The sequence below is a fragment of the Leuciscus leuciscus genome (assembly GCF_965113295.1).
Source record: "Leuciscus leuciscus genome assembly, chromosome: 6".
NCBI classification, from domain to species: domain Eukaryota; kingdom Metazoa; phylum Chordata; class Actinopteri; order Cypriniformes; family Leuciscidae; genus Leuciscus; species Leuciscus leuciscus.
Genome location: NC_138730.1, coordinates 18,171,425 through 18,196,420, shown reverse-complemented (window position 1 = coordinate 18,196,420; position 24,996 = coordinate 18,171,425). Strand labels below are relative to the sequence as shown.

Below are 24,996 nucleotides of genomic sequence, written 5' to 3'. Positions count from 1 at the left end.
GGGGGATCTGGGAAATATCATACGTTGAATGTTGAAAATATATATAAAAATATATATAAATATATATTTTGAATATTTAATTGTTTATCAGATTTTAGCAACATAAAATGAATGAATGAATTAACGAATTAATACATGATACGTACATTTAAAAAAAATTAATAAATCAATGTAACGGACAAAAGTGATCTTGTAGAGTAACGTTAATAGGTGAGTGGACAGCACAGCAATATAACAAGGCTGAAGGCAGTGCTGCTTTGTAGATTGAGCCTTGGACTCGGTTGAGCAACATGTCACTCAGCCTAGATACGCTGTAACGAACTATCAATGATAAACAAGCCGTTTTACGTGACGCGAATTCAGATGTGCTTTCATCCGATGAGAAACGTTTTACCTATCGGCCTTTTTGTTAAGATTAACCTGCCCTTGATTTCGCACTTCTATAATTCACAGTAATTATTTTAAGAGGCATGAGTGTTCATACCGCGAGCTGGAAAACATCCTCTCTGCGGTGACGTGCCTTGACGTCATTCTCCGACAATGATGGCTGCCGCTGGAGCTTCAGCCTCAGATATCAGGCAGAAAAGACCTCTGTCTGGAGCTCCTGCAGCCCAGTAAACCACTGCTATCAGCGTCCCGCAGTACTTGAAAAATCACCTGAGGGGATAATGAGGAACACTGGGGTCGGCTGTTTGAAAATATCGCAATATTTCCCCTGAATATGTGTCTCGCGGAGCAGCGAAAAACAGCCGTTAATCTGAGGGTGATTTTCTGCTCGCGATGATTCACTGGTAATTTTCCAGCAGCGCGAGACTCTCCTCAGACAAAAAAACACCAAGAAAATTCATAAAAATGAAATTTACCGAGCATCTATCTGCCCACATCACCCCGGAGTGGAGGAAACAATACATTCAATATGAGGTAAGAGATGAATTAAAGCAACGTTGAGCTATTTTACATCAGACAGTTTCCCTTAAGCTCATTGAACCTGTCGAAAACAAGTCACCTGTCATTATAATGTAATATTCAAACGAAAGACAGGCTTAAATCTGGATTTGTGTGATTAATAACTGTAATATCTGTTCAGGGGTAACGTAGTCTGTAACCGAAAGCTAACAGCTGATAGCCTTTAAAGCTAACGTGAGTCTGTATGAGCAGCAGAGATGCAGGTGAATGAGTCCAGACTAGAGATGTTTCGCACTTTTCGTGTTCATCTTTATTAATATATAACGTTAGTTATTATAGGAAAATTAACGATAGTTTCAAGTTCATCAAACGAATACCCGCTAATCCACTCAATTCCATGATCTACTGATACATGTTATTGTTGATGTACAAAATTCTCTAAACACTCAGCTTGGACATTAAATTATGTTTTTGCTTCAGATCTGGAAATATAACGGATGCATCCTTAATACTATGATTTGAATTACATTAGGATTATTGGGTAAACTTAATATTTGAGAATTAACAGAGTGAACAACTAAATCAAGCTCATACAAATGACCAAAATCTAGTATAGTGTTAGATGAATAGTACTGAAAACCTACATTTTTCATCTCTACTTAAAGCATAACATTTTTAGGAATGACTATGTGCATATGTGTTAATTTTCATGTTTTCGACATTGCCTTGCAGTTTTTATCCATCTTGATTTTGACAGGTCTGTATTTACCTACAGGAGACATTCTCTCAAAACAAACATATATGATGGTGATACAGAGCTTCAAAGAGTAATGCTTAGCAGACTACATAATTTCATTATTTCACATGAGAGCATACGAGGCAGTTTTCTTTGTCTCCGACAGTGGACTGGGTTAGAGTTGACAGGGCTTTAGTGTACTGCAGCTCCTTCAGGGTTTAATGGCCTACACATAATGAGATTATTGCCTTCCTCTTGGACATTGGCTAATTAATTAGACATCATCCCTTTTTGAGAGTGGTACACGGCGTATTGTGTTTGCGAGGGAGTGTTTGAGATTGTACATGCTTGAATCAAATATAAATGATGGTGGAAAATCAACTGGTGAAGGATTTGTTTTCTACGCCACACTTAGACTTTATCATGCCATCTCACCCGCCTTCGTTTTGATCTTGAGGACAATTTGTTTTTCTCCTCTCTTGTTTTGCCCACTGTAGCTGGACGTGAATGTGTCGGTCTGTTATGTTCTGTGACCCTTTTTTGTGTCTCACAGTCTTAACAAAGCTGATGTCAGCTTATTTAGAGATATGCGCCTTTTATGCTGATTTTCGTGTTTTGTGTGGGCTATCACATGATTCCTGACGCTCGGAAAGAGAAGTGAGAGGAAAGTTGTGACCCTAATGACACATTACAAGGTTTCAGACTAACTGTTTTCACTAGGAGCGCTGTAGCCCCTAACTGATTTTTTTTAGGAGCACAGGCAGTAAATGTAGGGGCACACCTTAAATCAACCTGCAACCCAGTTATTCACAGTCCCCCCCCCCCATTTGGACTGTATTACTGACAAATGCCTTGGTAACAAATAGACATGAACGTACATAAATTACTGTGTGCAGTGTTATTTTAAGTTCACAGGGCTCCAGTCCAGACTAACATTTGAGGGCAGCAGCATCGGAGCCACTGAAGAAAGTATTTGGTAGCACTCAGAGGTTGACAATAAAGCACTGAGCTTAACTTGAGGTGTAGATAACATTAACTTTAATTATTAGCATTCATAATGTCTTAATATTAATTCAAAAGCAAAACGAGTGAAAAAAATAGATATTAGGGAGTGAAAATAGCTAATAAGCTCTCCTGTGCAGCCACCTAATGGTTACAATGGTAATTTAGCCTAATCCTTATTTTATTTTTATTTATTTTTAAAGTGCGAGTTTTCCTACATCTTGAAACTTTTAGTTATAAATGGAGACACTCTTTGAAGGATGAACAAAATTTTTTTAGTCATCACTACAAAAATAACATTTAAATTTGATGATATAGTTTTGAAATGCTGGGAAAAGATACACGTACTCGTAAGCGTTTGACTATTTCCGTCACAATACCATAGTTAATGTTAGTGTTACTACATTAAATCCATGGTGAATGTTGCTAATTTGTGGACTGAAAGCCTTCTATAAGTGTTTCTCCTGGTTTCCACGTCAGCGCTGTTTGATCTGATATCAGTGGTTTAAAACAGAAAACTCCGTACCGAATCTGAATGTTTCTCATTGGATCTCGCAGAAATTGTATTAATTCTGTGGCGAATTCAATGGATTTCTTCACTGGATCTCCCAGTGCTGTAGTAACGGTGACGCGTGATTGAGATCGGCCCTCGACTGGCGAGTAGCTCGTGCCGCTGCACTGTCTATTATTGATCCGAAGAAATAAACGGTCTGTGAAGCACAAATGAGTAGCGCAGTTTCATTCCGCTTTCATTTCGTTTGTCATTTGATGCTGGGCAACGTTGTGGTCATGCCAGCGCGACCCATATCAAACTTTGGTCGCACCGGCAGGAAAAATGGTCGAAGTTTGGAGCCCTGAACATTCCACACTTTTTCCGGTTAATGAAGTGCATCATGCGAGTATCTAAAGTGCACTTTTTTGGGGGGGGAATTTTCAGTGTGAAAACACTACTCGCACTATACTACAGTACGACATAGAATAGTGCACAAGCACGCAAATTGCTCTTTCAAAAAGCCTGCTGAAGTCCAAACTAGAGGCAAGGACCTTTTCTCAGTCATGGTAATGTGGTGAATGCTGGCCTGCTGGTAGAACAAGTAAACATCCCTGATGCTGCCGTCAAGGCCACGATCCCTCTGAGCTCATGTTTTCTTACAGGATTTTGTTTTTGCAGCAGACTTGACTGTACTATATACTGCAGAACTGCATGTCATTTGGACATCACTTTTTCAACAACAGTTTTTTTTGCAATATTTGAGCAGTCAAAGCGTTCTACAATCGCTCTGCTCCAGCACCACTGTTTTTCTGTTTTGTTTACGTTCTCCATTTAGTTGTGAAAGATAAGGTGCATCCCAATTTGTGTGCTTATGCACTGTTCTATGCCTTTTTTTGTATGAATAGTAGTCCTGCCCCCAAATAGTCGACCAAACGTTAGTTGATGTGGAGAGGTTTGGTCAACCAAATTTTAACTGGTCGCAGAAAAAAAAATAACTCCACAGGAAATGGTGAAGTCATGCAGTCCACGACGAACAGATAGTTAACACGGTCCATGTGATAATTATGTCAGACAGAAGATCCAAACTGGATAATTTTGAGAGGGTTAAGAATAACCCCCAAAAAGTGATCTGCAAACTCTGCAGGCAAACAAACGTTCACCTATCATTCATCAACCTCAAACTTACATGGCAGCTTGCTATAACCTTAATCCAGATACATGTGCGCTATTATTACATATCCAAATGTTGTTCGTGCGGAGTGTTGAAGCTAAATTTCTACCAGTTGAGTAGGAAACTCTTTGGATGGAGCAGTCCTAAATAGTGAGTAGCGTGTTCCCACTGAAAATTCCAAGAAGAAAAAATATTTTTGGGATATCATGAACACCTAGACACAATATCATGTGATGAGTTAGAGGAGCTTGATGGGCAGCAATTGTTTCCCTGTCAATATCTCGTGATGTAACGATGAGGCATAACAACTAATATAGAGCAAGCCAAATATTGATATGTTGTAATTGATTTGAGTTCCACTGGCAAAGTTACTGCCTCTCTCACTTCTCACTGTTTCTCCACTGCGTTGTATGACCTTTCACCTAGTGCGTCGTATAAAGGCCAGTAAAATACCCTCCTTCCACAATATCATTGTAGTTTTTCATATTAAGTAAAATCTTAATAGTAATTGAAAAGCATGCTGAGAATAAAGCAAATTGATATAGCCTAGGACATCCATCTTTAAGCTGGCATAAATATGAATTAGAAATAAAAGGCACTTTTCCTACACTGATTTTAGCCTCTGATTTGAACGCTGTGTTTGAAGGGGCGTGTCTGTGAGAGACTTCAGTGTAAACGCCCTCTGCTGTGATTGGCTGACATCTTTGCATATGAAATAGCTAAGTATTAGCTATTAGCTAATGGTAAAATATTTCAACATGAATTAACCCTTTAAGACATAACTGACTGTGTTTACGTGAAGGCTCACCAAGCATTTTTGCATATTTCTGTGTATTTGACACCTTTTCAGACACCTGGTAGAACAGTTAATGTAGTGAAGCAAACTTTTTTAAGCTATTATCGGCCAATAACTATTGGAGCCCGATCAATCGGAACACACTTAGTTGAATGGCCTAAATTATAGTTCTGCGTAACACTGTCAATCCCTCCTGAAATTACGATGATTAACAATAACAATAGCAATGTCACTGTCTTGATTTACTGATGCATAAAACGGCAATAAACTAATTCAGAAATGGTTATCAGTTTGTATTGGATGTCTAGCTGAAGTACTTATAAAGAATAATTTGGCCTAATGTTTCCCCACACAAAAATAATTTATAATGTAGGCCTAAATTATGTTTCTAATTTGTTATGATTTCTAATTTCTGTTGATGAATTCTAGTTCTGTTAATCAACATTAATAGTAGAGGTTAAAATATCAAGGGAAATAATCAACACTTTTGGTTTTGTCTTGATTGCGCAGGCCTAATTTGTAGTTGAATTTTTCTGTCTTAAACTATACAGCGATTACTCCCAAAAATGGGCGTATTATAATTCATACACATTAAAATTTGAAGTGATGTGAAATTGTGTGTTTTAATATAAAAAAAACTGATCTCAGATTTAAAACTAATATTGGCCAATCAAATGGTGCATCCCTGCAGAATTGCTGCGACGCCATTGCTTTGTCCTTCTTTTTTTCTTTTTAAAGGACATGATGTGTTTCTTCTAGGGGATATCTGATTCTAGTTTCGGACAAAGTTAAAAACACCCATTTCCTCTATTATTCTTTTTAGTTTTAGTGCTTCCTCTTCTGTACTCAAGAACTCATGTCTTTCTTCTCACTCCGTCTGTATCCTGGCAGAGGTTCCCTCGTCAGTCAGCACGGGCACAGTGCCAGTCACATGCTGCTGTGTAATATGAAAGCCAATTGTCTGACCTCTGGAAATGGTGTTTCATATTCTTCTCTTCTCCACAGGCTTTTAAAGAAATGTTGTACTCCGCCCAGGATCAAGCCCCATCAATCGAAGGTAAATGCATATGTGACCTATCTATGTCTGTTTGCATGCACACATGCACCTTAGAAATCAGCTCATAAAATTAACAATGAAGTCTAATTTCTGTGACCACTAAATGGAATCACAAAAAAAAAGCTTTCAATCAGGTCTCCAGGCTTCCCATGTCACTTTGGTCAGTCAAACAAATACAGATAGGCCCTGTCCCAAATGGCACCCTAAGCAATTTTGTGACATACTGATGCTTTGATTGTCTGGTAGACATTTGTTGCCTCGTTGTGAGCTTGGCAGAAGTTCATATCAAGGGTGCATGGTGGCCACAATGGAGGAGCTCGTGAGCACACTTATGAAACCTAAAATGACACATGGTAGACTCTACGGGCTTTTAGACTTCATGTGGATTCAAGAATGCAAGTGTAAATGAAGTGTAATATTGATTGGTTAGAATCTAGCTTGTATAGACCTTATGCGCCAGAGAAACGAGGGCGCCGCCATCTTTAGAATATTGATTTTGACTTCCGTTTTTGCAGTCGCCCTGTATATTTCTATGGCATTGCTGTCCAGGAGTAATTCGCTTTTGAAGTGGATTTACTTAATGTAAAGTTAACGAAAGTTATCATGAGGACTGTAATGTGTAAAGCAGATGACTAAACAAATGTCAGTCGACCGGGAAGATTTTAAAACGAGCCGTTCATTAATAAACACGCAAAATCGCTGTGAAAATACAGACCAGAAGTCAAAAGACAACGAGCGCAGCGCTGAAAAGGGGCGGGGCTACATAAGGTCTATAGGATCAACTATTTTAACAGAAATTACACAAATCACCTTTAAGGGCTGCTCTTAGACTTTGTTTAGAGCTATATCTAGTTCATAAACCTTAACAAATATATCCAGAGCATATACACAATAACTTATGTGACTTACTAGTGCAATCCCATCCTCCTCCTCCATATCATTGTCAGAGTACAATGTAAACACCAGCATCTGTTGGTTTACAATCCCTTTTTAAATGAATCAAGTAGTTTATGGTGGAAAAGTTTGGGTTTTCTGTCAGGTTAGTTAAACCCCTTAGTTTGATCATATTAGACAGTGGTTCTCTATCTATCAATGTTGCCCTGAGTTGGTTTTACCAAACACTCATTTAAATGAAAAATCTAAATCAGTAATCAGTCAAAATCAATGGTGGTTTTTTAAAAGAGGAAGGGCAAAGTTTCACCTCAGGTTAGCAAATTTAAGATGTCATGGTTCTATCAGATAACAGCAGAGCACAGTGCTGAGTTTGCATCATTGCATCACTATCTCAGATTAGCACACGGTTATAAAAGAAAACAATTTATAGGTTTGATACTTTACATATAACACTATCAGGTTTCATATTAACATTGGTAAATACATTAGGTGCCATGAACTAACAATTAAAAATACTTTTAAAGTATTATTTAATCTAGATTCATTTGTACATATTTTTTTAACTTTCAAGTTGTATAAGTTATTAATGCATTATGAACCAATGTGAATTAACATGTAATATATTTATACATTTCAGTTTGTAGTATTATATGAACAGTAATTAGATTTAAAAATAAACGTTAAGCTGGATTAATAAATGATATAATATTGGTAAAAATTGCCAAATATTAGGGCTGTCACTAACGATTATGTTGGTAATCGAGTAAGCGGCCGATTATTTGACGATTAATTGGTTAAGATAATTTATTGTGTGGTAATAAAAATAGACCTAAGCAAACAATATGTGTGTATGAAATTTACAACCCGCACAATCTGAAGTTGCTTTGCTTGCAGTTCATTGGTGTTTGTACAAAAACAAGCACCTGTTAGTGTCTCTGCTGCTCCGAGCTTCTGTGTTTGACTTCACCCATATGTTTTCACACAAAAAAGCTTTGTTTTTGGTTCAGTTTGTGCAGTTTCAGCAGGTACAGAATGTTCTTTTATGTCATGGTAATGTACTGTCTTTTGCTTGCATGTCAGAAATGTAAGGCCTGAGCAAGTCTCATCTCAGGAATGCATATGCGCCACCAATAACTATAGTTTTTTTTTTAAAGTATGAATGCATTGTGATACTAAGAAGATTATGTCCAGTGCCTTTACATTACATTTACTTTGGGTCATTTATGGAACTAAGGACATCAAACCTTTGCCCAACTTCTATTAATTGTTTATTATGTTGTAAATGGCTTCTGGTGCATAATCATTAATAGCCTCCATCTAGAGATTGCTATTCCCTCTTAAGGTTCCCAAGATCAAGCTAGCTACAGATTCTTACTAGTGCCTGTTGTTCTTTGTAGGTGGCGGATTTAACTTTACTTTAAGTATCAGATATTCAACAAAAATCAGTAAAACTCCCAGTGGCATCACACCATGTTATAGAACCATTATACTTGACTATCATCAGGCCGTTTTCACAATCAAAGTCCACAGTATTTCTCAAACAGGCAAATAGTTATTGCCTCAGTGTCTTTTTGGTTTGTTCCCACCTGTCTTAATGCCAATAACTGGAAATGACAAATCCTGACCTGAAGTCAGTGTAAAGTTGCCTCACTACAGTGAACATGTGAAGCATAGGCCTAGTTGTTTTTGGCACGGTGTGTAATTTAATTGCTTTGTCAGAATATAATGTCTAAACGGGTGATAGAGAAAAACGTTGTCTATTAGTTCCCCGGGCTCAGCGCAAGGCCCACAGCTTATGGAAAACTTATAGAGGACTGTTTGAGTGCTCAGATAAGTAGTGATTTACATCCAAAGGTTACAACACACACACACACACACACGCACGCACACACACAAACACACGTGTCCAGATGCTCATTTTTCCTACAACAGTGCTAAAGCTCCCAGAGAGCCATAAACCTGCATACTGAGTGTTTTTCTAAGCTGTGGGATGATGGTAGTTGTGATTATCTAGAAATAACTATAATCTTCTGTCAAAGTTTGTGGTTTTTCTGGGTGGTGATAAGTGTAGTTAATGGGATTGTTTAAGTAAAGCTATGATTTTGGAGGGGAAATTGCATGACCAGGGTTTTTCGTTAATAAGATGCTGATTTTTTTTTGATGACGGATATGAGAAAGGGCTGATAGTGCAGGTGTTTGAAGTCATAAACCTCTAATTTTAAGTGTTTTGCGTACAGTTACGCGAGCGATTATGACCATCTTTATTTGTGAGTACTTCAGTGTTCAGAGTGAGATCATGGTCTCTAGATTTCTTAATGGAGATTTTATCCTAGTACACAAGTACAATGCAAAATCCCATTAGTTACTGTTCTCATAAAAAGATATCAGTACTTGCATTACAAGTAGAATTTCAAATAAATATGCTAATTTAAGCCCAAATGTCAAATTTTTCAACCCTGTCAATGTTGCTCTCCATCTGTGTTTTTTGGTTGGTTTGTAGAAATACTTTTTTCATTACTGTAAAGTTATGTAATTGAAGAAGGTTCTGCATGCACAGCTCACACAATCGATAGTGACATTAGTTGTCAATGATTTGTATTGTCATTTTTATTGATTAGGTGTGGCAGCCCTAGTTTGAGCTATTTTTTTGTGAGTTTAATAACAGACCTGGAATGACGAAAGAATCAGGGTTTTTCAGTGACTTTTTGCAGATGTTGTTATCAGCCAGTAATGTAAAAATGGCCATTTGGCAGATATATCGATCTATCACTAGTCAAAAGTCCATAACCGTTGTGTGCTATAGGTCTTTAATCACAGAGGGTCCTTCTCCAAGGTCATGCATTCCCTGGAAGATTTCAGCTCAAAAGTTCTCAAGTACAGAGACACTGTAGTTTATTTTCTCTCTCAGGAGCTCCAGCTAAAAGGGAGAGCTGTGTATGTTAATCCCTGCCGAGCTGATATGAAACTGAGCCGTGTGTTTGCATAGCAGGCCAGACACAATGACCCTGCTGAAGGTCTCACTGGGGAGGGTTACCTAAACCAATACAGAGAGGGACTCCCTGCTGTAGAGCTGGAGTAATCCAGTATTAACACAGGATCAGATCAGATCAAATCAAACAGTTTGTTGTGAGAATAACCCAGAATCTTCTTAACCCTTTCACTTCAAAGTGTTGAACTCGCTAAACCTCATAAGGTTTAGGCCATCATAACCCAAAATAATTCTTACATGTTTACTTGAGGGTTTTATAGTAACCGATAAGTGTCATGTGATAAGAAAACTGCTCGCTCAGATGCAGTTTTCAACACTTGTGACTGCTATGGTTTAGTACTTTGATCAGGGAAGCAGTTCCTTATAAATCTTATCTACCTAATAGAACTTGCACATCAATGAATCATTTGAAAAACATTAACTAATTTATGAACGAAGCCTAATAAACCGCTGTCGGTCAAACACTGTTTGTTTTGGAAGTGTAGGATTATTGGCTGTTTTGTGAGTGTAGTGTTTCAAGAATCACAGCTGGGAGTCACATTGTTTTAGTTTTGTCAGATGATGGTGTTTTTCAAACACACCTGCCACAGTACTTGAGCTTTGACAGATGAAACATGAGTAATATTGTGTGTAAAGTAAACCTCCCTCTCCCTCCTCACCTCACATTGTGGATTCTACACACATTGTGAGCCTACTCATGTAACGGTTTTCTCGCCGTTTGCCTCCTTGTTTTAAGAGTTACACTTAAAATGTATCTGGTACGCCAGTAGCCAGGTTTCCATCCAAAGTTTTTTTGTTTTGTTTCCCGATGTAGCTGATGGAAATGCTAATTATTGATAACATTTTGCAAATGTCGATACAATCTTTTCCCGTTTAACTTAGTAGGGTTGAGTAATTTTGATTGTGACCCGTGCTGGCAAAATGAGTCAAAATGCGCACAGGCTAATTTCGGGCTACAGGCAAAACAAGTCAAAAATGTAAATTTTGGTCGAATTTGAGGTTCTGACAAAAATGAGTTCAGTAAGCCCTCGTCTAGCGACCCCAATGCTCCAAATAGCGATTAAACGTCTAAAAGTATCTTTATTTGTGTGTTTTCTGAGAGGAGTACTTTACCTTTGTCCATGAAAATGACCGCTTTTCTCTGCTCGCTTCTCGACGACTGGCGCTTCCTCTCAGCACAAGTTTGGCATCGTTTTAATGCGCAGCATTCCAGCTTTGTGAATATTCATAGCGAATTCTCAGTGGCATTAGTCTGATCCAATGAAATGTGATTTTCAAACTCATGCTGATGTAAACAAAACGATCTTGCTCGTGCTGACTGACAGATCCGAAGCGTTCGCACAGGCGCATCAGACTGTGCATGATCCCGATATACACATATACAGGGTTTGGAACCGAGAATTGGTTCTTAGCCAGAACTGGTAGTGTTTTTTTGTTTTGTTTTTTTAAATACCGGAACCGTGTGAAATTCCTAAGTTTCATTTCTGAAAACGGTTCTATGCGACAATGCATTTTTTTAAAGGATGACGTCATTGCTCACTCCATTTTATCGGTAAAAGGCCAATTGGATGAAAACCGGCTGGAGACACTAAATTTGGTAAACCTTTTTTTCTTCTTCTTTTTTTACGCATATTCACTTTGTCAATGATAAAACAGCACAAAAACTGGATGGAAACTTGGCTAGTGTGAAACTCACAATTTAGGAGGCAATGCTCCCAGTTTAGGTATTTCAAGCCATGAGTCATTTTCCCAAGTCTGAGAGTCCTGAGATAGTGATTCATTGTCTGTCCGTCTGGACAGTATCAGCCAGACTTACTGTCATTGCGCTCTGTGTTTTGTCCCTCGGAGAGGAATATCATGCAGTTACGTCTCTATGGTGTCAAAAGTATTTACAGTCAACAGAAACTTCACATGCCCTCTAACTGTAAATGTTTGAAGCCCATGACCCATGAACTGTTATGATTATTGTGATTTAAGACCAAATTGACTTAATTAGCCTTGACTCTTGGTTCTCAGACTAAGGATTTTGGAAAGACATGACGCAGAATAATTATACAGGGATTCCATGAAGTGTTAGTTTACCCCAAAATGAACATTCAGTCGTTTTACTCACCCTCATATCGTTCCAAACCTGGACTGACTTCTTTCTTCTGCAGAACACAAACGATGTTCAAAAGTTCGAGAACATTTTATACTTTTATTTAGCAAATTTAACACGTTAAATTGATCAACAGTGACACTAAATACAGTGTTACCAAAAAAATTGAGACATTACAAAAAATGTTCTACTGTTCTTTTGAACTTTCTATCCATCAAAGAATCCTAGAAAATTATACATCATAGTTTACACACAAATATTAACTTATGTCCTGGTAATTCAACAAGGTTACCACAAGATGAATTGATTCTTGTTGGTGTGAAAGAGTATCCCCAATAGCTTACAGCCTCAAAAGGGTGTAATCCACTGTTCGCAACCTGGGTGATGACTTTATTTGATTCATGCTGTTTTTGTCCCTTATTTTAATCAGGTTTAACTTGCAAAAAGGTTCATTCAAATCTTTTCTTTAAATGCTTGAGCCAAACTCATGTCCTTGAGATCTCTTGCAAAGAAATTGTAATCTGGACAAGAATAGTATTTTCTGTGGGCAGTGTGCAAAAATTGCTACGTTTTAGCAAGTGATGTTTCAGACCCAGAGATCATATTCACAAGGCCCAACATGAGAACCCGAGGTACTGCTCTGTAAAAAGAGCTCTGCTTGTTTTCTCCTTCCCTCAAATATACGCACAACCTCAGGCCTTTGAGCTGTGAGACAGAACAATGTTATATCTTGCTATCTCTCTCCTATCTTTTTCTTTGTTTTTCCTGAATTGCGTTTTCACATTATCTTCTTGCTTTTAGTCACAGATGAAGACACTGTCAAGAGATACTATGCCAAGTTTGAGGAGAAGTTCTTCCAAACATGTGAGAAGGAGCTGGCCAAAATCAACACTTTCTATTCAGGTAACCATGTGTAAACACTAGACTTGTTTGAGGTAAAGCTCACTGTTTGTGTCTGCTCCCTGTTGTTTCCATTTTTTGTCATTAGTATTTACAGTGACAGATTACCCATCACACAGAGATTTAACTTTTCGAAAACAGACAGTAAAGCTCCTGATTCAAAGCCAGGACTGCCATTAAACCAGGTTATTAAACCATGTTATTTTATCATATCCCATTAAATAACCACCTGCTTTCTCTTTCTCTCACTCACATGGTTCTCTTACTCTCATTTATGTCCTTGTCCAGTTGTATATTGGGTTACACTTTGTTTTAAGGTGAAGTTGTTCTTGTTACAGTGTAATTACACAAATAAGCACTGAGTAATATTGATTAACCACATGTACTTATGATAGGGTTTGGGTTAGGGTTGGTACCTTGTATAATTTACTTTTATTATTATTATAGTGAGTACGTGTCACTACGTCACCTTAAAATAAACTGTTACCGTATATTGTGGCTGCTGGTGGGTTTTAAAATAGAGGCACACTAAATGTTAGCGGTCGGATCCCCTCCCAAGGAACTTTTTTAAAAGGGCTTTTTGTTTGGGTCACTTTTAGACAAAAAATTTACAGAAAATGACACATTTATACAGCAAGACAATATAAATATAATTTCACTCACCTAGCCTATTATTTGAACGCTGAAAACTGAACGCTGTGAGTTTGTGTATCAGACAAAACCGTGCTGTTCATTCACAAAGAGACACTCAGAAATAACTTATTAGCAACATGCACTGACTGGCTGTTGACGTGTTTATTTCTGGTGTGTGATAAGCTGTTAGATTAATCCATATCGAGTAAAAATGTCCAGAGCTTATCATAGTTCTCTAAATTAAATTAAATTCAATATCGTTTATCGGCCCAGCCCTAGTGGATAGTTATTTGATTTTATTCTTTGGGAAACTGATCTGATCTTGAAAAGTGGGATTCACTTCTCAGAATGAGGTGGTAGAAGGAATTGCTGACATCAACCTAAAATAAATTGTGTAGGCCAGGAAAGTAGATTGGTTACTGTTCATTTGCAATTTTGTGTTGACTAATATTTCTCTTGCTGACCATAGTTCCATCCAGCTTCATTACATACATGATGTTTCCCTTTTATGACACAGAGAAGCTTGCCGAAGCACAGCGGCGTTTCGCGACGCTACAGAATGAGCTGCAGTCGTCTCTGGACGCGCAGCGGGAGAGCCGTCGAGCCACGGGCCTGCGCCGTCGTCGCGCTGTCTTCCACCTGTCGCAGCAGGAGCGCTGCAAACATCGCAATATCAAAGACCTGCAGCTGGCCTTCAGCGAGTTCTACCTCAGCCTTATCCTGCTGCAGAACTACCAGGTCTGAAAGCACACCACAAACTGATGTTTGGAAAATGTATTCAAGTAATGAATTTAGTCATGACATTTGATATAAAGGACTAGACGGAACCTTCTGCTCATTTACACACATGATCACTTTATTCACTCAGTTGTTTTATTTTTTATTCCCATATTATTTAATATCCAGTTAGCGTCATATTGTTTTTTTTTTCGTTTTTTTAATTCTCTGATTTTTATAAATTTTTAGCTGTTCTTTGACTTAAAAATCAGTCTCATTTAAAGTTGTAATGGTTTCTCCCTGTCAGAATCTAAACTTCACAGGTTTTCGGAAGATTTTAAAGAAGCATGACAAGATCTTTGAGACGATGCGAGGTGCTGATTGGCGTGAGCTTCATGTTGAAGTGGCTCCTTTTTACACCTGTAAGAAGATCACTCAGCTCATCTCTGAAACCGAGGTACCGTACACTTTACAGTGAAATGACTCATTCTACTTAAACATAAAGCATTTAAAACATAAAATACTTCATCTCCTTTCTGCTTTAAAGAGGAATTGAATTTGACAGCCTGATCAAACTAGCACAGTGGTTAGTTATTCTAACAGCATGTTCTCAAATCCCCAGGCTCTTGTTACCGCAGAGCTGGAAGGAGGAGACCGACAGAAAGCTATGAAGAGGCTCCGAGTGCCCCCACTGGGAGCAGCGCAGGTAGAACACTGTGACCTTCACTAGAACACCTTTTCATTAGTACTGTTAAAAGGACATAAACCTCTCACCATCCTGTGCTCTTTATCTTAGCCTGCACCAGCATGGACCACTTTTAGAGTGGGACTCTACTGTGGCATCTTCGTCGCTTTAACAGTCACAGTCATCATCACAGGTATATAACCTCTAATGATAGTTTGCCTTTAGTTACTTTATCAAGTCAAATTTCACAAGGCTTCTTCTTTTCTTTACCACATCAAAGATGGATAACAACAGAAATATAACCCTGAAACCCAAGGATTCAGTACTTTTGCTATTTTAACAATTTCGTGTTTTGCACACCTGTAGTTGTGGGAAAACTGCTTGGTGAAGAGCGGGAGAATGTGTGGCCGCTGGTAAGAATTTATCGGGGTGGTTTCCTGCTCATCGAATTCCTTTTCTTGTTGGGCATCAACACATATGGCTGGAGACAGGCTGGCGTGAACCACGTCTTAATATTCGAGCTCAACCCCCGAAACAACCTGTCCCACCAACATCTCTTTGAGGTAACTTGTAAATCTGTCATTGAAGTTCTGAGCAGTACAGTGAATGCTATTTTTATGTTCTGTGAAATAAAGACAAGCGTAGACTTGTGATAATATAACATTTTAAAATTACAGTTTGAAATTGTAAATTTTCAGGTCACTTATGGCGCTTTTCCATTACCAGTACCAGCTCAACTCGGCTCGGCTCGCTTTTCGCTCCGTTTTCCATTGCAGATAATACCTCCACAATAGTACCTGGTCGTCATAGCGACGCCGCAGGAAACTGCCGTGACTTAATCTTTTACGCGAGACGCGCGAGATACACCCGCTACCCACACGCACAGGACAATGGAGGAAATCGAGTGTATGCTGTTTTTGGATGTTTTTGTTTTTGCTGTTTTTTATTCAGGATACTCCGTCTGGCGTGTGCAATGATGACGCAGTGAATAGTGACGATTCTCTCTGACCAATCAGCAGTCTGCCTTGTTTTCACGTCACATTTTAGTATCGCCTCGGCTCGCCTCAGCTCGCTTGGAACCTCGCCGGAGGTGGTACGAAAAAAAGTACCTGGAAGCAGGTACAGGTACAACTTTTACACAGTGGAAAACCAAACAGAGTCGAGGCGAGCCGAGGCGAGCTGGTACTGTGTAGTGGAAAAGCGCCATTATTTTGTTAGTGTGGGGGTGGGAGGGGTGTAAGTGCATTTAAAATAATCAGATTGCGCACATTAAAAAAGTGTTTTGACAGCTACTTTATGCTTTTATAGATTTTGCAGTGCAGAGCTTCTGTCATATTTTCTGCCTTGCTAAAAACAATATAAAATAAAAATATGTATGCAACTCAGTCAATAATTTGCATAGGTTACTGAACTTGATACAGTTTTCTAAGCAGAAATCAATAGATGATCTTGTGATTTCGTTTGATGCGGAAAAGGTATTTGACCGCATCAAATGGCCATATTTATTTCATATGTTACATAAATATGGTCTTGCTGAGCATTTTATCAAATGGGTCAAGTTATTGTATCACAAGCCTCTTTCTGCTGTGCGAGAGTTGGGAGAGGTACGAGACAAGTTTGTCTCTTTTATTTGCTTTAGCGATCAAATGTCTAAGAGCAGAAGCTATAAGAATAAATACTAACATTTGCGGGTTAACAGTAGCAAATAGCCAACACAAGATTAACCCGTATGCAGAATCCTGAAACATCTACCCCAGCTCTTATAGACACGATTAACAGATTTGGCTTTTTTTTCAGGATATATTAATTAATTTCAATAAATCATGGACAATCCTTTGGTGGATTAAAACAAATAGCCCAAACACTACCCTTTTTTCCTTTCAGATGGTTTCCTGAGGGCTTGATATAACTAGACATAAATGTTACCAGGGGGTGGTGGTGGCGCAATGGATAAGACACATGCCTTTGGTGTGAGAGACCCGGGTTCGAATCCACTGTGAGACACCAATGTGCCAAGACACTTAACCCCTAGTTGCTCCAGAGGCGTGCGACCTCTGACATAATTAGCAATTGTAAGTCGCTTTGGGTAAAAGCGTCAGCTAAATGAATAAATGTAAATGTTACCCCTTCCTTCGAACAAATGTAAAAGTCAAACTTTCTCCTGCATTTTGAGTGCATTCAAGTGGATATAGAAAGGTGGAATATTCTTTCTATTTCTTTGCTAGGTCAGATCTCTCTTCTGAAGATGAATATTCTTCCGAGATTACCCCCCATTCAAATGATTCAGATAAACTTCACACATAAAACCATCAGGAAATTGAATGGTTGGCTTATTTCATTTATATGGTCAGATCCGTGTGGTTTGATTTGAAAAAAAGTTAATCAAGCAAATTTCCTTTAAATCTACTTTCAGATAGATTTAAATCCTTGAAATTCGCTTGCAGTAAAAGTGTTATCACAATTTGTACTATCAATGTATGGCAGTCTATAAGACGCTTGGAGGATAGACCTCAGCTCACCTCAGCGTTTACTCCTATTTGTGGTAACTGACTTCCTGCTGGGGACTGTAGACTCAGGCTTCAGATTCAGGGCCTCGCCTCATGGCAGGGATTATTTAATGGACACATGTTGATGTCATTTGACCAACTAGTTGACAAATACAACATCCCACGGCAGGATTTTTTTCTGCTATTTACAATTAATAGACTATATCGGCTGTGGAGAGGCAGCTTTTTCTACACCTGGACAATCTAAAAGTTCCTTCTGCAAGATTCTTAAGGATTGTGGTTCTTCAGATGTGTAATTTCTAAAAGAGACATGGGAAAGAATACTTAATGTACAAATCACAGTCGATCAATGGGAAGAAGCCTGGAATAATGCAGAGACCCTGAGTATATGTAACTAAGTAAAAGCAATAGAACTTAAAATCTTACACGGAGCTCTCCTCTCCCCCTTTCTGAGGCACAAGCTCCTCAATTTGCCCGAAATGTGAAACAGAGGAGAGAGATCTTATTCATTGTTTTCGGTTTTGTAGGGAGATTCAGATTTTGGGTTGCCTTAGGACGGTAGATGCTATCTTGTCTATTAACACGGGCTGTGACCCAATGTATATGCTGTTTTTAATACATGATGACATTACTACAGATAAACATAAAAAGATGCTTTATAAGTTTCTATCATTTTGTGCAAGAAAATGTATTCTTTTGAATTGGCTATCGGAAAAAGCCCCTTCAATAACACTTTGGCACAGGGTTGTACTTGAACATGTATCTTTAGATTACTTAAACTGTGCTTCTCTTAGTAAAGATGTCAGATTTCACAGAAGGTGGAATCCATTTTTGACATATATGGGTTTAAATATCTGTTTTATGAGGTATAAATATGGAATTTTTAAGTATTATAATATGATGACAACCTATATATTTAAATATGCATACATTTTTCACTCTGTTTTTGTGCAGATTGCTGGTTTCCTTGGAGTTCTTTGGTGCGTCAGTATTCTGTCCTGCCTCTTCGCTAAGGACACAATGATCCCTATACAAGTGAACCCTCTAGCTCTCTATGGGTTCTTCTTCTTCTTCCTTATCAACCCTTTCAAAACATGCTACTACAAATCTCGCTTCTGGCTGCTCAAATTACTGGTAAGGGCCAGGAGAATCCAAATACATATCACACATCAGCATTCGTTGTGATTTTCAAGGTTTTCATTATTCCATTTGTAAATTATTGATTGAATTGGTCAAATCCTCCTCCTTTATTTTCCACCCTTTTCTGTTCGTAGTTTCGGGTGGTCACAGCTCCATTTCACAGAGTTGGGTTTGCAGATTTCTGGCTGGCTGACCAACTCAACTCTCTAGTAGTGCTTCTGATGGATCTGGAGTACATGATCTGCTTCTACAGTATAGAGCTGACCTGGACCAATTCTGAGGGGAAGCTATTGAGTAAAGGTATCCAGATGCACATCAATGTCCTTGCATTTTAATTTAATCATGCTTTTATTGGGCAGTCAATTATGAAATGTTAATGTGTTTTTGTTTTCAAACCAGATGGAGCGATTTGTCACTCATATTCATATGGAGTACGAGCTGTAATCCAGTGTTTGCCTGCCTGGTTCCGGTTTGTGCAGTGCCTGAGGCGTTACCGGGACACAAAGCGTGCCTTCCCTCACCTGGTCAATGCTGGCAAATACTCCACTACTTTCTTCGTGGTCATCTTTTATGCGCTCTATAAGACTCATGAAAGTAAGCACCTGAGCTGTTACATTCTTTACCTGCAATTCTTTGTTTACCCAACATGACATTTTTTTGTTTCCACTCAAAACAAGTGTGAAAGGCACTCTTTGTCAGGTAAAATATGGTGTATGATATTTTTTTAGAGATTAAAAGCGGACCACACATCGAACCTTGAGGAACGTCATGTGGCTAAACGTGCAGTCCTGTGTTCTCTTATGTCTGTGATGTTCTCTCATGTCACTACCTGTCTGTTATCATTAGGTGTTCAGGAAGGTCAGGTCTTCTTGTATATAATGATTGCCTGCAAGATCATTAATTCCTGCTACACCTTAATCTGGGACCTGAAGATGGACTGGGGTCTGTTTGACAAAAACGCAGGGGAGAACACCCTTCTCAGAGAGGAGATAGTATATCCACAGAAAGTAAGAATACACACACACTGTTGGCACTTAAGTTGTCTTATTTAAATAATTTTGTAGTGAACAGACACAGCATTTACACTGTGGACAGATTCGTTGTTGTTAATTTGTGTGCTCTCTTTGAACAGGCTTACTATTACTGTGCCATAATAGAAGATGTAATCTTGCGCTTTGCATGGACCATTCCGCTTTCCCTCGGGATTATGACTACATACCCCAACATTTCTGATATTTTGGCCACTATCCTCGCACCTCTGGAGGTCTTCAGGTGAGCATACCTGCATATATCCATATGCCTGTTTTCGTGACTCATTACCTATTCCTACCCACAACCTGTGGTTAATAGTTTACCTCTTTGATGAACATGTTTTTCATGACATAGCTATTGTGTATTTTAGCATTATTGGAACGCTATATTGGCCAATCTGAAGCCATGACAATCAAGAAGCCATTTCATCTGTTTTTATTCATCAGGCCCCCATCCTTATTAATGTCTCCTTAAATGAATGGCATATTATTTTTCAGCTGGAAATAGTAAAGTAACTTACCCTCATAATCTGTTTCAGGCGCTTTGTTTGGAACTTCTTCCGTCTGGAGAACGAACACCTGAATAACTGTGGTGAGTTCAGAGCGGTGCGGGACATCTCAGTAGCGCCTCTGAATGCAGATGACCTGACGCTGCTGGAGCAAATGATGGACCAGGAGGATGGTGTGAGGAACAGAAAAGGAAAGAAGAACTGGAAGAGAAGCTACAGCATGTCCTTGAAAAGACCACGCCTCTCCTCCCAGTACGTGCAACCACACAGACATAAATCCAGACATGGAATCCATTAAAACAAGCTTTGAACAGCAAAAGCAGCTGGCAATAGATGCAACATAAAGAAACGTCAGATGAATCTACATAAGCTGAATTTAATTTTAAACATGAAAAGATTTTGTCAAATTGGTTTAAATCTGTGGTTCTCATCCTTTTTGACTCCTCTCTTTGTCCACAACAATATTCAATTGCCTGACATTCCTAGTTTCTGTAAATTACAGTGTGGAAAATAATTATTTGATACCTACTTATTTTGTAAGTTTGCCCACTTACAAAGAAATGAAGGGTCTATCATTTTTATGGGAGGTTTATTTTAACGGATAGAGACTGAATATCAACCCAAAAATCCAGAAAGTGTTTTTTTTCTGAATTTTTGGGTTGATATTCAGTCTCTATCCGTTAAAATTAAAAAGGTTATAAATTGATTTGCATTTCAGTGAGTGAAATAAGTATTTGATCCCCAAGCAAAACATGCCTTAGTACTTGTCGGAGAAACCTTTGTTGGCATCACAGAGGTAAGACGTGTCTTGTAGTTGGTCACCAGGTTGGCACACATCTCAGGAGGGATTTTGGTCCATTCCACTTTACAGATACTCTCAAAATCCTTAAGATTTCTTGGCTGTCGCTTGGCAACTCGAAGTTTCAGCTCTCTCCACAGATTTTCTATAGGATTAAGGTCTGGAGACTGGCTAGGCCACGCTTCTTCTTGAGCCACTCCTTTGTTCCCTTGGCGGTATGTTTTGGGTCATTGTCATGCTGGAAGAATGACTGAATGCTGAATCTTCAGTGTTCTGGCTGAAGGAAGGAGGTTCTCTTATAAGATTTGACGGTACATGGCCCAGTCCATCAGCCCCTCAATACAGTGAAGTCGTCCTGTACCCTTAGCAGAGAAACAGCCCAAAAGCATGATGTTTCCACCCCCGTGCTTGACTGCAGGGATGGTGTCCTTGGGGTCAGAGTCAGCATTTCTCTTCCTCCTAACACGACGAGTTGAGTTGATGCCAAAGAGCTCAATTTTGGTCTCATCTGACCACAGCACTTTCTTCCTAAGCCTTCTCTGAATCATTAGGTGTTCATTGGTAAACTTTAGACGGGCTTGAACATGTGCCTTCTTGAGCAGGGGAACCTTGCGGGCGCTTCAGGATTTCAGTCCATTGGGGCGTAGTGTGTTACCAATGCTTTGCTTGGTGACTGTGGTCCCAACTGCCTTGATATCATTAACAAGCTCCTCCGTGTAGTTCTGGGCCGATCCCTCACCTTTCTCATGATCATCCTTACCTCATGAGGCCAGATCTTGCATGGAGCTCCAGACCGAGGGCGATTGATTTTTTCCTTTTGTATTTCTTCCATTTCCGATTAATCACACCAGCAGTCGTCTCCTTCTCTCCAAGCTTCTTGCTGATGATCTTGTAGCCCATTCCAGCTTTGTGCAGGTCTACAATCTGGTCCCTGACGTTTGACAGCTCTTTGGTCTTGCCCATGGTGGTGGAGAGGTTGGAATGGAAGATACAGATTCTGTGGACAGGTTTCCACTGACATTAGGAGTACTTTCTTAAAGTGGCAGAGTTCTTGCTGGTTGCTTGGGGATCAAATACTTACTTCGGTCGATCAAATGCTAATCAATTTACAATCTTTATATAATGTGTTTTTCTGAATTTTTGGGTTGATATTCTGTCTCAATCCGTTAACATAAACCTACCATAAAAATTATAGACCCTTGATTTCTTTGTAAGTGGGCGAACTTACAAAATTAGCAGGGTATCAAATAATTATTTTACATTTCAAGAGTCCAGAAGTATTAAGAAATGAACGCTCTTCAGGGATCCCAAACTTTTGAATTTTAAATCAATGAATTTGCCTGACTTTTCCAGTTGTTTTAATTACTTGTTACTTGTTACTGAATATGCATTACTTGTATATGTATATTCATTTTAAACTGCCTACAGAGTTTGAAGATTTTATTAATTGACCTGACTTCTCTCGAAATCACTTTTAAATGACGCTGCCTCATGTATACATTTTTTTTTTTTCTAAATCCGGGTTTTTTACTTCTTGAAGTGAAACAAAATAAGAAATACCTTTATTTTTATTTATTTTTAGCTTATCATAATGCTTTTTTTCCTTATCTTAAATCATTTTTAGTCATCTTGAGTCCCCTTTGAAAGTTTGCAGAGGCCCCCTGGTTGGGAACAACTGGTTTAGATGCTATAGCATTGTCTGAGATTAAAGATACCAAAATCAAAAAGCTTATCCTTTTATTAGCGTTGCAACTTCATCCTTAAAACACATAGTTTTTACATGGACTTCAACACTTTGTGGCACTTTCAATGGAGAGGGTGCAAAATAGGGCTTGAAACCCAAAAAAAAAAAAAAGCTGTATTTTTGGGTTTCAGATCAGTTTAACCTTCAGAATATGTTGTTTATGATATTAATTGAGTAACTGTTGTAGTTTTAGCATAAAATAAGATATTTCTAAGTTTGTAGTTATTGATGAATGCATGTTTCCTGTAATAGAAAAATTATTGTTTTTCTTAAAACAAAAAGATTGTCAAATCTTTGAAAACTCGATTGAATTGAGAAAATGACTTGATTTGTTGACCTATATGAGTTAATTTAGCAGTTTCCAAATTTAAATTCTCACTAAAGAACATATTTAAAAAAAATTGTGCCTTTAATAAAAAGTAACGGGACATCAGGGACCCTATTTGGTGAATAAAATTGCCTTGTAAGCTTCTGAGCACCATCATACAGATGCTCTCATGATGAAAGTTTGATAACTCAAGGATCTCTCAATTTGTTTTTTTGTTTTTTTCAGGTCGAAAGTCCGAGACACCAAAGTCCTGATAGAGGACACAGATGACGACACCTGACCTTTGCGTCCGCAATGGCTTGATAAAGTGTTTTTCAAGGACCATAGACCTCAGTGAGCCTCGACTCTTCAGAAGCTATCCAATCAATCCATCACAAAGCTGCCTGACTAAACCACACACACACACACTTCTCACAACATCTCACTGACTCGTACATGCATATGAGCTCACAACAGGAGCGGACACTTCTTAGTTACTGTACTGTTTTCGATTCCTTCGTTGCTGCCTTGATCATTTTTGGGAAGATACAATATGTGGATCTTCAAGTGAATTCAAAGGACAGCGTGTCAGTTCACAAACCGCTTGATTGGACTGCGCTCATACAAATCAAACACCTGACTGTGGACACCTCATTGCAGCAGGTGTGATCAGTCAATCGGTTTGGATACTTTCTTTCAAGACTTTTATGAGGAGGGTATGAAGACATTCATGTAGCACATGGACTGGTTTACCCTCATTCATGAAAATGGCCATTTCTACTTTTTTTTCTGAATGTACATTTCATTGTTATTTATGTGAAGGAGAGATGCCTTGAACGTTGCTTTAAACCTTGGACTTTTACCCAGGACCTCTGCATGCTTTTGACCAACCCTCAGGTGGCTCTGAATGAAAAATACCAATTTGATATTTATAGTTATTAAATACTTTGCCATTCGAAGTCGATTTAAACACAAACCACCGACGTAGTTACCTAATCTAAAATGCCAAATGGGATTTATACCTCTGTTTGTTATTAAACATTTTTCTGTCATGTGTCTTATAGTCAGTGTAGTTTGAAGAGGTGCTGCTTTTGTAGACCCAGAAAGAGAAAAACCCCTTTTGCTTTAAAAGTGTCAGGCTCGTGTTAAGAGCTAGCCAAATATCTAAAGCATTCCTTGAGAACATTTCCTTAGCCTTCATTTTAAAGCGAACTTCCTTCATATGATCCTCCTGAAACTCCATTTTGTTTTGTTTTTTTTAAAGTGTGAAAAACACACATATACCTTATTCTCTCGTCACATTCCACTCGAGTAGCATTCCAGGTCTCTGATCGTTTTTTATTTTAATTTCAGTCAGTGTCTTCCAGAGCAACTTCCAGACCACCTGAGGGTTTCAGAGGTTCCAGGGAGAACCGAAACCTTCCATTTCTTTTCAGATGAAGCTTATGACTGATACACGAGCACAACGAGTTTCTGTGTGAATCATTCGTAAAACTTGTTGCGTAAATCATGATGAGACATTAGGCAAGGATGGTTTTCTGAATGACTATGCCCAGGTAGTTCTCGTATGATGTTTTATAATCCATTCCAGTTGGAAATGTGCATTTGTACCTCTGAAGACCTTGCTGTCTGTGAACGAGATCATTGTAAGACATTCATAAGATTCAACTACGCTGCAAGACTCAAAGACTCTCACCGGCTACACCTCACATACTATGTCATGTACTACTGTCCCAAGTAAATGCTTGGACCAAAAATATAAAAAAACAAAGTTTCTCTGTTGATGTTTTCTCGTGGTATTTAAACTCATTTTAGACATGCATTCAGATTGAGATTTCTAAACCACAAAAATTTACAAGATTGCCTTGTTGTAGCTCAAACT

At 38.6% G+C, this 24,996-nt stretch overlaps 1 protein-coding gene across 1 annotated transcript; it reads left to right on the top strand.

Moving 5' to 3' along the window:
* The first annotated feature begins 540 nt into the window (after window positions 1-540).
* On the top strand, window positions 541-24,896 carry xpr1b (xenotropic and polytropic retrovirus receptor 1b). The gene is made up of 15 exons (XM_082173790.1): window positions 541-921; window positions 6,110-6,161; window positions 12,944-13,045; window positions 14,193-14,413; window positions 14,700-14,849; window positions 15,015-15,098; window positions 15,189-15,270; window positions 15,444-15,640; window positions 18,539-18,718; window positions 18,859-19,024; window positions 19,124-19,318; window positions 19,571-19,731; window positions 19,857-19,996; window positions 20,295-20,516; window positions 23,361-24,896. Exons 1-15 carry the CDS (start codon window positions 853-855, stop codon window positions 23,413-23,415), a joined length of 2,076 nt encoding a protein of 691 aa, XP_082029916.1. The 5' UTR covers window positions 541-852; the 3' UTR covers window positions 23,416-24,896.
* The last annotated feature ends 100 nt before the right edge of the window (window positions 24,897-24,996 follow it).

Excerpts from the sequence above, each read along its gene's own strand:
- xpr1b (XM_082173790.1), top strand. The coding sequence starts at position 853 with ATGAAATTTACCGAGCATCTATCTGCCCACATCACCCCGGAGTGGAGG. Across the intron at positions 19,025-19,123 it reads GGGGAAGCTATTGAGTAAAG|ATGGAGCGATTTGTCACTCA; the intron begins GTATCCAGATGC and ends TTTTCAAACCAG. Across the intron at positions 19,732-19,856 it reads AGATAGTATATCCACAGAAA|GCTTACTATTACTGTGCCAT; the intron begins GTAAGAATACAC and ends CTCTTTGAACAG.